General features: G+C 38.8%; 1 protein-coding gene across 3 annotated transcripts in view; it reads right to left on the reverse strand.

Annotated features, from left to right (window-relative positions):
• rundc3ab (RUN domain containing 3Ab) overlaps positions 1-12,962 on the reverse strand; it is a 29,016-nt gene that overhangs the window by 12,440 nt on the left and 3,614 nt on the right. For all 3 annotated transcript variants that reach the window (XM_023799860.2, XM_023799861.2, XM_023799859.2), the window contains exons 3-8: positions 11,080-11,207; positions 10,059-10,192; positions 9,492-9,577; positions 6,617-6,706; positions 3,474-3,554; positions 3,085-3,250 (exon numbers count right to left, since the gene is read on the reverse strand). In XM_023799860.2, the coding sequence (XP_023655628.2) occupies positions 3,085-3,250; positions 3,474-3,554; positions 6,617-6,706; positions 9,492-9,577; positions 10,059-10,192; positions 11,080-11,207 (685 nt within the window). The remainder of the gene's footprint in view (positions 1-3,084; positions 3,251-3,473; positions 3,555-6,616; positions 6,707-9,491; positions 9,578-10,058; positions 10,193-11,079; positions 11,208-12,962) is intronic.

Genomic DNA, 12,962 nt, shown 5'->3' on the forward strand with positions numbered 1-12,962 from the left:
TCCTTATAACATGGGCCACAGTTTGTGTTGGGTCCATCAGCTGTGTGTGCCCAAATTCCCATACACACGCTACAATATCTCAGAGACCTACTCAGAAGTAGGACGGTTCATGGAAAATAAGGTCAGGGACATTATTTTATTCGGTTCCCATTTCAGAATTATATGCGGTCTGAGAGGGCATGCAGGGATTTACCAAGCAGCGGCACATTTTTGCTCAGATTTGATCTTCATAACTAATAAGCATTAAGGGGCGATCTCAGAATTTGTAATGTGTGACACTTTTTCCACTCTCCACCTGCGAAGAGTAATCAAATGTCAACTGAGAAATTTTAATTACCATGTCATATAACGTGCTGAATGATTATCACTTTAATTGACTGGCATATTTCAGCTGCCAGTGCTTGGCCAGATGGTATTAATTGTCTCATGGTGCCTGTGGTTTTGGAGGTCGAAATCTAAAATAGGCAGAATAAAATAATAAAAAAATTAGGATGTGGATCCTGGCACTGTTGACCGGTGAAACACAGTATGAATACAAAGAAATTATAATATGCTATAATCAATTTATTGCTGATAACCCAAAGTAACATTCATCAGATGTAAATATTAACCAGCATGACTAACAGCTACATTTTTCATTGCTGAATAACAAGCTTGAGAGCAAAGATTCTGCTGTAACAAAACTGATTTCTGCTTTACATCATGCCATCATGGCATTTTTGGTATTTGTCATTGGGCATGGTGCCTGTTTCATTCCACTCTATCGCAAAGCATAGTCAGGGGAATTTTAGAGAAAGGACTGGATACAATATACAGGACTGTCACAGAAAATTAGAATATTGTGATAAAGTTCTTTATTGTCCGTAATGCAATTAAAAAAACAAAAATGTCATACATTCTGGATTCATTACACATCAACTGAAATATTGCAAGCCTTTTATTGTTTTAATAGTGCTGATTATGCCATACAGCTTAGGAAAACTCAAAAATCCTATTTCAAAAAATTAGAATATCATGAAAAACTATACTAGCAGGCTATTTAACTAATCACTTGAATCGTCTAATTAACTCGAAACACCTGCAAGGGTTTCCCTGAGCCTTTAAAAACAGTCAGCTTGGTTCAGTAAACTAAATCACAAGTATGGGGAAGACTGCTGACCTGACTGCTGTCCAGAGGACCATCATTGACACTCTCCATCAGGAGGGTAAGACACAAAAAGAAATCTCCAAAAGAGCAGGCTGTTCACAGAGTGCAGTTTCAAAGCACATTCACAAAAAGTCTGTTGGAAGGAAGAAATGTGGCAGGAAACGCTGCACAACCAAGAGAGAGGACCGCAGACTTAACAGCATTGTGAAGAAGAGCCGCTTCCAGAATTTGGGTGAGCTTCAAAGACAGTGGACTGAAGCCGGAGTTCAGGTATCAAAAGCCACTGTTCACAGACGTGTCCGGGAAATGGGCTACAATAGCCGTATTCCCATGGTCAAGCCACTCCTGAACTCAAGACAACGGAAGAAGCGTCTGACCTGGGCTATGGAAAAGAAGCACTGGACAGTTGCAGAGTGGTCCAGAGTCCTATTTTCAGATGAAAGCAAGTTTTGTATTTCATTTGGAAGTCAAGGCGCTAGAGTCTGGAGGAAGGCTGGAGAGGAGCAAAATCCAAGTTGCTTGAAATCCAGTGTGAAGTTCCCACAGTCAGCAATGGTTTGGGGAGCTGTGTCAGCTGCTGGTGTTGGTCCGTTGTGTTTCATCAAGTCCAGAGTCAATGCAGCTGTGTACCAAGAGATTTTGGAGCACTACATGCTTCCATCTGTTGAACAGCTCTATGGAGATAATGATTTCATTTTCCAGCATGATCTGGCACCTGCCCACAGTGCCAAAACCACCAGTAACTGGTGTATTGACCATGGCATCACTGTCCTCGATTGGCCTGCCAACTCCCCTGACCTGAACCCTATAGAGAATTTGTGGGGTATTGTGAAGAGGAAGCTGAAACACACCAGACCCAATAATGCAGTTGAGCTAAAGGCCGCTATTGAAGCATCCTGGGCATCCATAACACATCAGCAATGCCACAGGTTGATTGCCTCCATGCCACGCCGAATTGATGCAGTAATCCGTGCAAAAGGATTCCCAACCAAGTACTGAGTGCATTAATTGACATTTTCAAATGTTTGATTTTGTTTTGCTGTTACAAATCTTATTTTTTTACTTGGACTGAGGAAATATTCTAATTTTCTGAGATGGGATTTTTGAGTTTTCCTAAGCTGTATGGCATAATCAGCACTATTAAAACAATAAAAGGCTTGCAATATTTCAGTTGATGTGTAATGAATCCAGAATGTATGACATTTTTGTTTTTTTAATTGCATTACAGACAATAAAGAACTTTATCACAATATTCTAATTTTCTGTGACAGTCCTGTAAGTGTTTATATAGCTCTTCTTCCTCATAACTGTCTTGCACTTGTTTCTGGTCAATTGTTAGAAGTGTAGCCTAGCAGCACTTGTACATAAATCAGCTCATGACAGCTGTATGCTTATTTTGTATTATCTGCTTCACTTGCATGTCACTTTGGACAAAAGCAACTGCCAATAAATATGCATGTAAGCATAGAACTGGCCTGTGGGGATTTTCTGTTTTTAACAGACAAGTCATTATCATATTACTGAAGCAAAGACTTATGCAAAAAGAAAACTGTTCTGTTTAATTAGAAATAAACACAAATAAATTTCAGTTTCAAATAGTTTCACAAGCTTCATATCGACTGTGTCAAATTCACACATTATCGGGGCACATAAAGCACTTATAAGGACAAAGAGATTGTTAAACATTACCAAAAAAATGAAACAAACATTAACATCAAAGATAAACTCCTCCTTCCTGATGTGTTGTAATGACCAGATTGTCACATAAGCCATGATAAGATTAGATGCTAAATATAATATTTATCAAAAATAATCTGTTGAAACAGTACTGTATGACTGTAGGTATATCTTATTTGTTGTAGATAGTTACGACACTCTGTAAGCAGTTATAGTTGGAGGGAATGGACAGATAATACCATAATGTAACCGTAACCCACCTTCTGGGCGTAGACGATCTTGAACCTCTGCTCCATCTTGCGGCACTTTGTGCTCCAGCTCTCCTCGTCGGTGACCAGCGGGATGTAGGGATGCTCCGGGTAGCTGTCGTCGCTGGTGCTGCTGTCCACACTCTGCCGGTCGTCATCATCGCTCAGGTAGTCGTAGCTACAGAGGTGCACGGACAGAAACAGGTGAATCCAGCGGACTTTAACATGCTTATGGACACTCTGAACACCCATAAACCTGGGAGATAAACTTCAAAGCACATTATCATCTGACAGGTTCTCAAGGTGGCAAAACAAACTGCATCATTCTGTGTCAACTGAGTTACACTGAAAATTGTTTAATAACAATTAAGCACAGTGAAGCAAATCAGTGAAATACTCACCTCTGAGTGAACTTAAGATACGGTGTGTAGTCAATTACTGCTGCCGACTTGCCGTCCAGGGCCTGCCCCTTCAGACAGAAGCTGCAAAGGTTAGAAAGAAAGAAAAAAAAGAAGAAAGAAATCACCATATTGGGCTCCTAGAAGTACTAATGGGAGAACCTCTCTCCTTTTCCTAGCATCAAGCTAAGTTGCACAATATAATCTCCCCTTTAAAATGTTCTTTATTTGAGCAGCCTTTTTCTTTCCAGGTGAACAAAATACAAATGTCATTAAAGCTGTCATCAGACTTTTTCTATAGAAAAGAAACATATCTGAGTTATTTAACCAACCCATAGCTAATCCAATGTAAGGAATAATTGGAATAATTTGCTACTAACTAAATGTCCTTGTAGTGGGACACCTCCTGGTTGAAGTCTGCCATACATCTATTAGTTGCCAATAGGATGTTAGGTTACATCTCTAGGTGTGTGGAGTTTAAGTCAAGGGAGGTGATGCTACGATTATACAATTCCTTGGTAAGACCCCACCTAGAATATTGTGTGCAGGTTTGGTCACCATACTTTAAAAAGGACGTTGCTGCATTGGAAAGGGTTCAACACAGGGCTACAAGAATGATTCCTGGTCTTAGAGGAATGTCCTATGAGGAAAGGTTAGCTGAGCTGAATCTGTTCAGCCTCGAGCAAAGGAGACTAAGGGGGGACATGATCCAGGTATATAAGATTCTAATGGGTCTAGATGCTGTTCAGCCAAATGGCTACTTCAGTATTAGTTTAAATACTAGAACTCGTGGCCATAAGTGGAAATTAGCAGGAGAACATTTTAAACTGAATTTGAGGAAGCACTTCTTTACACAGCATGTAGTTAGAGTATGGAATAGTCTTCCTGTTAGCGTAGCGTAAGCTAAAACCCTGGGTTCCTTTAAATCAGAGCTGGATAAGATTTTAACAACTCTGAGCTATTATATAAGTTCTCCCCAAACGAGCTTGATGGGCCGAATGGCCTCCTCTCATTTGTAAATTTCTTATGTTCTTATGTAGACATATTAGATGTGCTATTTTGGTCATATCTTAATTTTAGCATTTTTTTTTTTTGCTTAAAACTGTTCAGTGTGTTTTTTCAGAGTCATCCCAGTTAGATTCCCAGCCAGGTAGATACTGGTACATAGTTAGTGCACTGAACAAAGTCACAAAATGTAATCTTTTAAAGTTAATTTTAATTACAAAATGGTTGTTTAAAACTGTTTTGTCTATTTACTGAACAAATTATATGACAAATTACCTTGCTGGATATTTCTTGCTATATAGCTGTTCAAAAACAAAATCACAATAAAAATATTTTGAAAAAACACAAGAAATATTTATTCTCAAAATCTTTGACTTGGTACTTTGTATTATATTTTCAGATATGGTCTCAGGTGAATCTGCCAGTTTTTCCAGAAATGTTTGATAAACTGGATAAAAAGGGACGAGTGATTTCTGTCCCAAGGTAGCAGGTGCTGGATTTTTTTAAGGCCATAGATATTTAAAGCACATAATACTGCATTAACTGAATAACAAACAAGTTGTGTGAGCTAATGGGGTATTGTTGTATGAGATAGGGATATTAAAAAATACTAATTCTTCTAAATTATCTCTTTGTAACTGAAAAGTGAAGGACTAGGACTAATCATGGGACTTTATTATTTCAGCATTTTACCAATTATGTACTGGAATACATAATTAAATTTAAAAGAATCGCTTTAAAAATTAATTTTGCTTTTAAACAACTCTTTAATGAGCAATGTTCAAAATATCTTTAAATAACAAAAAATTTGAAATTAAAAATTAAAGGTGCCAGAGAATGAAAAGCTGACTTTACCTCCAGATAGCTGAACAAGAAGGGTTTGGTACAAGAAACTGATATACCTTGAATCTCAAACACTGTTGTTCCCTCTTTCAAACATAAATCTCACATGTGTAAAAGGTGGTAAAATGGGCTGATTCCAAACCCCTAGACTGTTATGTAACAGTCTTAACTACACCCCAAACCTAACATGCACCGACCCTCTTTCAAGCACAATGGACCAGCACAACCTGTAACATTCACATTCCTCCCTCCAGCGCCATGCGTTTCCACAAGAGCGCTTAGGGAGGAAAAGCGGAGGAAGTCATTGATGTAAGGTTATTTATTACTAGTAGGCTAGAACATAAGTGCTGTTCAGGGGTCCAAAAGCTCCCGTTAACAGCTGACATAGTAATGTAAGTTACTATGTAAGTTGCTAATGTTGTTAGCAACTATGCTTTTGGGAAACGTACCCCGGATAAAGCAGGGGAGCAGTAAACGACATTATGGAATCTGTGATACTGACATTATCAAGGGGCGGCTCTGCTCCCTGTACCTACGTTTGGTTAGCTAAACAAATATCAAATCGATACTGAAGTCAAAAAAATTGAAAGCAGTAGTCCAAATTTATTACAAAAAAAATATGTATGGAGCTGCTCAGCTTGCCGTTTGGAGTTGTTGATAAAAACTGCCTGACGTCTGTCGTTGACAGAAAAGCCATTATGTGGCGCATGATTGTAAAGATATTGGGTGTGTGTGAGCCATCACAGTGCTTCACTGTAAACCAGCCGATCAGAGCAACATAATAATTAGCCTACCAAAAAAGGGAAACTGGCCTGTTTCTTTCTAGGGCCAAATAGCAGCATGTAAAACCACTTCTGGTCAATTTCATTAAAATTCAAACCTTCTATGTAGACACCAGAGAACCATATGGAATTTTTGGCATCTTTAAAAATGACTAAATTAAGTCTCTGTATATAGGAATAAATACAAATATGTTGCTGCAATGTGCAAACAGTGATTTACAGTAACAGGTAACCACAAATGCAAATGAATATTTGCACCATAATAGTGTAAAATGAGAAACAAATGAATAAATTGAATTAATGAATGAACAGGAGAAAGTGAATAATGTTACAGTCTGCAGGCACAAAAGCTTGTTCCTCAATAAACATCACACATATGGTTCTCAGTAAAGTGTCAGTCTCCTATGAGGCTTCTTATCAAACTAAAAATGGTTCCCCTTTGCTACAAAGAACAAAGTTTTAATCATGGAGGCAGAGTCCTGACCCCACTGAGACGCACCCCCCCGGTGGTTTCACCTGAAATCTATGGCCCCGAGTCCAATGAGCATGCCGGTGAGCACTGTGGCCTCTTCCCTCAGCATGATGGCACCGTCGTCATAGAACCTCCTGGAATGGCAGAAGACCTTCAGCTTCCGCAGCTCACAAACACTGAATCAGCTTACGGTAGAGCCTGACTCTTTCACATTGCTGAAGTTTACACAGATGCTTGGCATTCTTGGGAATTAATGGTATTGACAGACAATGATTGATGCTTTCAGCTTAATAATACCCTTAATTCCCTGAAAAATTGACAGATATGTTTTCAAAAGTACAACTCTGCTTAGTGCTGAAATGTCACTCTAATCTAGTAAACACCAGAACTCACATAAAACAATGGAGTGTACATTTATATAATCAATATCAAGCATGTTTTCCATCCATCCTTCTCACCATCCACCCATCCATCCATCTTGTAACAGCTTATACAATGCAGCATAACTGATACTTGAGCCTATACCAGGAAACACAAACCACAATGCAGGCTACCAATCCATCACAGAGCACACATTCCCTCACTATGACGTGAATTGGCATACCTGCATATCTTTGGAGTAGTTTCTCACTTATTACGCAAAAGTATTTTGGGACATTTTAGATGTACATTATCTCTACTGGATCGTTACAGTGAGTAAAACTTGTTTAATCCAAAAAATGTCTAAAACTGACTAGATGGTTTGGGTATGCAGATGTTTTATTCTTCATTCAAAACACTTATACAATGACAAATTCTGAAAAATGCCCAGCTAAACTTGAGCTACATTTTTTATGATAAAACATCATTGATTAAACATATAAATTACGCAAAATTCTACAGCTAAATAGTATTTTACAACTGTCCCCATGTTTTTAAACAATCCTGTCATGTTTACATAAAACACTACATAAAAAGTATGCTATACGCCTTTGACTGAGTGGATTTGGTGAGTTTTGTCCTTGAATTGTATTATGTACAGCTTGTTTCTGTATGTTTTTTTAGAAGGATGAACTAAAGCAGGGTTCCCCACTTCCGGTTCTGTTCTGGAAGGCCAGTATGCAGCACAGCTTGCAGATTTCCCTGCTCAAACACCTTAATCAGCTAATCAGCAGGTTTACTAGGTATGTCTGAGCAGGGAGATCTGCAAACTGTGCTGCAGACTGGCGCTCCAGGGCTGGAATAGGGGAAACATTAGCTAAAGGGTTATGCCCTCTCACACTAAAATATCCCAAAAATGAGTGAAATTGTTCTAAATCCAAAATGTCTGAAAAAGTTAGTGAAATGCCTTGCATGCTCACAGTTTTAGTACAAGCATGCTAACAGGCTAAGTCAGGCCCTGTCACATCGGACTCCGTCACAGCCCCGTGTGGCAGGGCCTTACAAATGAATGGCATTGTTTCTATATTGCATGTAATATGTATTTAACACGTACCATAGTAAAACACTATTTGAATATATAGGCGTAACACTGTAAATCGTTTTATGCTCATATAGACAAACATTTTGATTTGGGTTCCTCTTTTACCTAGTCCAATGTAGCACTGCTTTTGAGGTTGCACTTTTTATTTTTATATTTGGATTCATATATAGTTTTACAGTAATGCGCCGCATAATGACATTTCAGTCAACGAGGGACATCACATGTTTGTGGTGATGCTAGTATAACAAACCTACTGTGCTGCCAGCTGTACAAAGTGCAGCACATACAGCTCTCTACAGTACATAATACTTGATGATAATAATAAACAACTATGTTACTGGTTTATGAATTTACTAAAAAGTACATTTTATCGTTATTTTAGAGTATAGTCGTTCAACTTTTCCCCATCAATAAGTGATGCATATACGCATGTGTGACCCATATATGAGCTTTGAGTATTAATCATTGTAATTTTTTCAATGAATTGTTAAATCACTTGTTAAATTGTTAAATGTAATGTTTTTATATTGAAATATTGTGAAATTAGTTTACTGAATTAAAAAAAGGTTTGGCTAATACTCTTATTATATGTCCTTGGCTGAACTTTACCATATCAGTCTATTAAGTAAACATTAAAACCACAAAAATAATTTAAAATATGAATGCTTACTAAAATTTAATTAGAGAGCACAAAACATAACTTTTCCTGCATCAACAAAATCCAAAGATCACACCATGGTCAGTCCTGTCATGCCATAGTCAGTCCTGTCACAACACTGTCAGTCCTGTCAAAAATCTCTAATGTATGGGGCATGTTATTTGTAAGAAAGAAATTCATTATGATATATACAAATTTGTCTGTGACAGGGCCTGGCATTTTAGGGGTGAAATGCATATAAAATGTACTTTATTCAAGAATAAAAACTAGCTGAGATGGCATGATATGTGTTTCTCATAGTCTAACATGTCCTCCATATGATTCAATGTTCAGATTCAAGAATAAGATCTTTTTGCCCCAGGATTTGTAGAAGTGGAAATGTACGCTTCTGGCATAATGTCCCTTTTAATGAGGAATGATCTTAATATGATAAAAGTAGAAAAATTACTGGTCACAGTATTCACAAATGGAACTTGACAGCATGTGCATGTTCCATTGCTAATAAGAACACATTTTAATAAATATATTATTAGTATCTATGCTGTTCTAATTAATTGCATTGCTTTGACTTCTCATTTTCAGAAGTGTTAAAAGCAATCTGAAAATGCTAACAAATGTATTGCTGTTCCAGAAAATTCAGATTTGAATCGGAAACAAAATTCACTGACTAGTCAATTTCAGTACACATCTATATCTGGATAAATGATATTTCAACTGTGCAGCATCTGCACAGAGTTTCTACAAAACGTGACATGTTATTTTTTAGCAGAGAGCTGACATTCAGTGGTGCAGCACTGACCTCGTCGTCCGTGTGTCCCTCAGGGCAGTCGCAATGTACTCAGACAGACGCTTCTCCATCAAAGCCACTCGAAGCCAGGCCCGTCCCTGTGTGGGAAAGGCAGCCGGTCAGCCCAGGATTACAGTGTACTCTCTCCTGTTGGGGAGCAATTTGTTGTCTACTCTATTCTACATACAGTATCATTATCTTCCCTTTTCCAAGGGGCTTGTGCTTTTTGGTTTTAGTAAATTGACAGTCATTTATCTCTAATACTGTCCTGGGTGACCTTCCCTCTTCGGTCACCCTTGATCAAAGCTCAATTCTCGCAGCTGAATTTGGCCCAAAGCTCGATTCTTAATTAACTGGTTTATATAGTCATATGTACAGGATAGATCATTAGTCTTGAACTTTAGATGCCAAGATACCTCAGGAAGTCATATGCTAATGCTGGCCAGACACTGTGTTTGTTTAGTCAACAAAGCACCATAGTTACTGCAGCGAGATTTAAAACAGCTGCATTATTTCCTGGATCTGGCCGCTGCTGTGCAGGTGAGAACAGACAGTATGTAGATGACCCCCGTCTCTTGCCTTGGCGAGTGAGGTGTTGATGTTCTCCATGTTCTCTATGCTGCTGATGCAGTTGTTCTGCACCTTGCTACAGGCAACGCGGATGAAATCCCAGAAACTGCGCTGTCCGTCATAACTGAACCAGCTCCCAGGACCTGTATGAACAACCGGAAGCCCACAACTGTGCGCTTCTTATTCCAAACACTAATTTTAGTAGCACAATATTAATACTAGGAATGTTTTTGATCTCAGGGGAAATTCATTTGCATACAGCAGGAATATAAAGTACAAAGATGAACATGCAATTTAAATAGTAAAAATGACATAGAAAATTACATATAAATCATCTTCAGTTCTCAACAGCATATAAATAACCGCAAACTTTCTTAAACATGACCTCTCTTCAGATATTTCTATTTTAAAAACATCGATGTGTTCATTTCCAATAGTGCATATGTTTATGTTTATTAATATTTGCCAACCTGGTCAATCTTTTAACAAATGTATGAGACATGCATGTACACATCATTGAATATTGCCTTATTTGATATACTCATGTATATTGCAATAGACCTCAAAATGATATCACAGTGAGGCAAGTCCTTATTGGTCAATACTGGATCGTTGTTTTGTTTTCATGGCATTTGCATTTATAGAGATATGTATAGTGAACTACAGAAACCATTCCAGAGAATGCCTCTTATAGGTCGCCCAGGAAACTCGGGCACATGCGGAGAGATGCCAGGATGGCAGAAAGAGCAGCAGGTTGTGTGTTTTTCTTCCTGGAAGCACATACACCCAATGGCTGCTCTTGCACACAAAGGCGCAGGCCGGCCTCCTCTGTGCCTGGCCATGCACACACTGATTGCTGGCGGACTGCTTGCCTTTCGGCTTCTGCTTGGTGACCCTCCATCCCGTCAGCCATGAAAAGCAGGCCTGCAGCCCAGCACAGTGGAAAGGATGCCTATACAGACACAGAAGCTAATCTCCCTTTCAATGATGGCCGTGGGATAGGACACTGGGAGTAATACCACCTCTTTACCTGTCGTGTTACCCTTGAAGCAGTGGCTGAGGATGTGCTCTAGAATGGCTGCAAAATTGATGAATTCCTCGGAGGAATCGTCAATGGGCTCAGCTGTGTACTTCTCCAGCAGAGTCTTCACAGAAAACCTGCCCAGACCAACATCACAGTTACAGACAGCAAAACCTTCATCATCATCAAGGGCATAACAGCTGCTGGGGGTCAAACTAGCACAGAACAACAGGCTGATAACAACATCCACACAGGACATGGTGTCATGGTGATAGTGATGCCAACAAAGAGAAAATGTCTAATCTGCTTAAATAATAATAACATTCCCGATACAACTTCACTCACAAAAACAGAGCACAGGCATTCCTGTTTTCATTACAAAATATTAAATCAGCACACAATGTTACAGGTGAAAGAAATGGCCCAGAACAGAATTTCAGTTCAATATTTAATTATGTATATTCTATATATTATTTTGATGCAAACCGATAACAGAGAAAGCAGCACAATCATTTAGCAGACCCAAGTGTGCCTTTAATACGCTTTAGTTAGGAAAGTCTTGAAATGCATAAAAACGCATAATTAATACACATAAAAGCACTTCCCTGACTCATATTTAAGCCACATTACTAAGTCTATTTATGATTTAAGGTGATTACTGTGAGACATGGTCTTCAGAAATATAAGGTGTATATATGAGAAAAGTCAGGGGTGAAAAAATCTGAGAACTGAGTATTTGAGCTTGTAGTGTGGGAGTGTGAATGAAATCCCAGAATTCCCCCCTTTACACAAACAGCTTCCAAAAAAGGACTTAAAAACAATAATTAATGGTGTGAGGGAGAATAGCTGAGTGCCAGCTGCCGGGACAGGGCCTGCAGACACACACAGACCCGTGTTTGACAGCTTTCAGGGTCTACGCCTGTTATATCAGCGGCTAGTGAGCCCAGCCATCAAGACGAGTGATTTCACCACCAATTGTCTTGTGTCCAACAATGTCTCCTTGAACCTTGCCATCAAGTTCCCATGACAACAACACAATAGGCCCACTGTCCTCAGCGACCAAGAATATGCGCCGGACAATCCCCCGGTGTATTAATTAATACGGCACATGTTATCATTCAAAAGTCTTGCGACAAAAGAATGAGAATAATGCACTCATCTTTTTTTGAAAGAGGAAAGACCTTCCACTTTTATTATTCAAATATTAGTTTTTGACATGATAAATAGGACACACATGTACAAGCATTTTATATAAAAAATATACACTTCATATATAAATTATAAAGTTTTCATTTGTATTGAGATAATTTATTATGAGTTCACAATCAGCTGATGACAATGGATCCCTGGGGTACCAGGCTGGGTACCAGGCTATGTCCTTGCTAAAGGAGAAGGTTGTCGTCATAGCAACGACGTTCTTATTGACGCAAAAATGCATCCATACGGCAGCCCCACCATTAGGCCTGTGACCTTTTTCTTAAAAAAAAAAAAGTAAAGGGATTGATGCGCCGGATGCTTTGGTGCACCTTTCCAAAACTCACCAGGGATACAATGTCCTTTTCTAAAAATGGATGGTGCGTGCGGAGGAAAAATCATTTCCAAACTGCTTATACGTAGATATGGCCCGCTATGTAGGCTACAGTCTCAGCATCTACAGTAGCAATTATTTAGATTTAGGAAAAAGAAAAACAACCATTTTGTATAAATGGAACCAGATCACATCGCGTCACCAAATCCCTTTCTGTTCTTTCTTTAACGCTAACCAAGACATACGCAGGCCTGTGTCTGTCAAACCAATAAATTAAGGGGTATAACGAGAAATAGCTTGAAAAATGTAGCTCCCCACAGTAATGCACTGTACATTATTTATGACTTGCTGCGCAATTAATTGT

This window comes from Paramormyrops kingsleyae, chromosome 5, assembly GCF_048594095.1.
Source record: "Paramormyrops kingsleyae isolate MSU_618 chromosome 5, PKINGS_0.4, whole genome shotgun sequence".
NCBI lineage: Eukaryota > Metazoa > Chordata > Actinopteri > Osteoglossiformes > Mormyridae > Paramormyrops > Paramormyrops kingsleyae.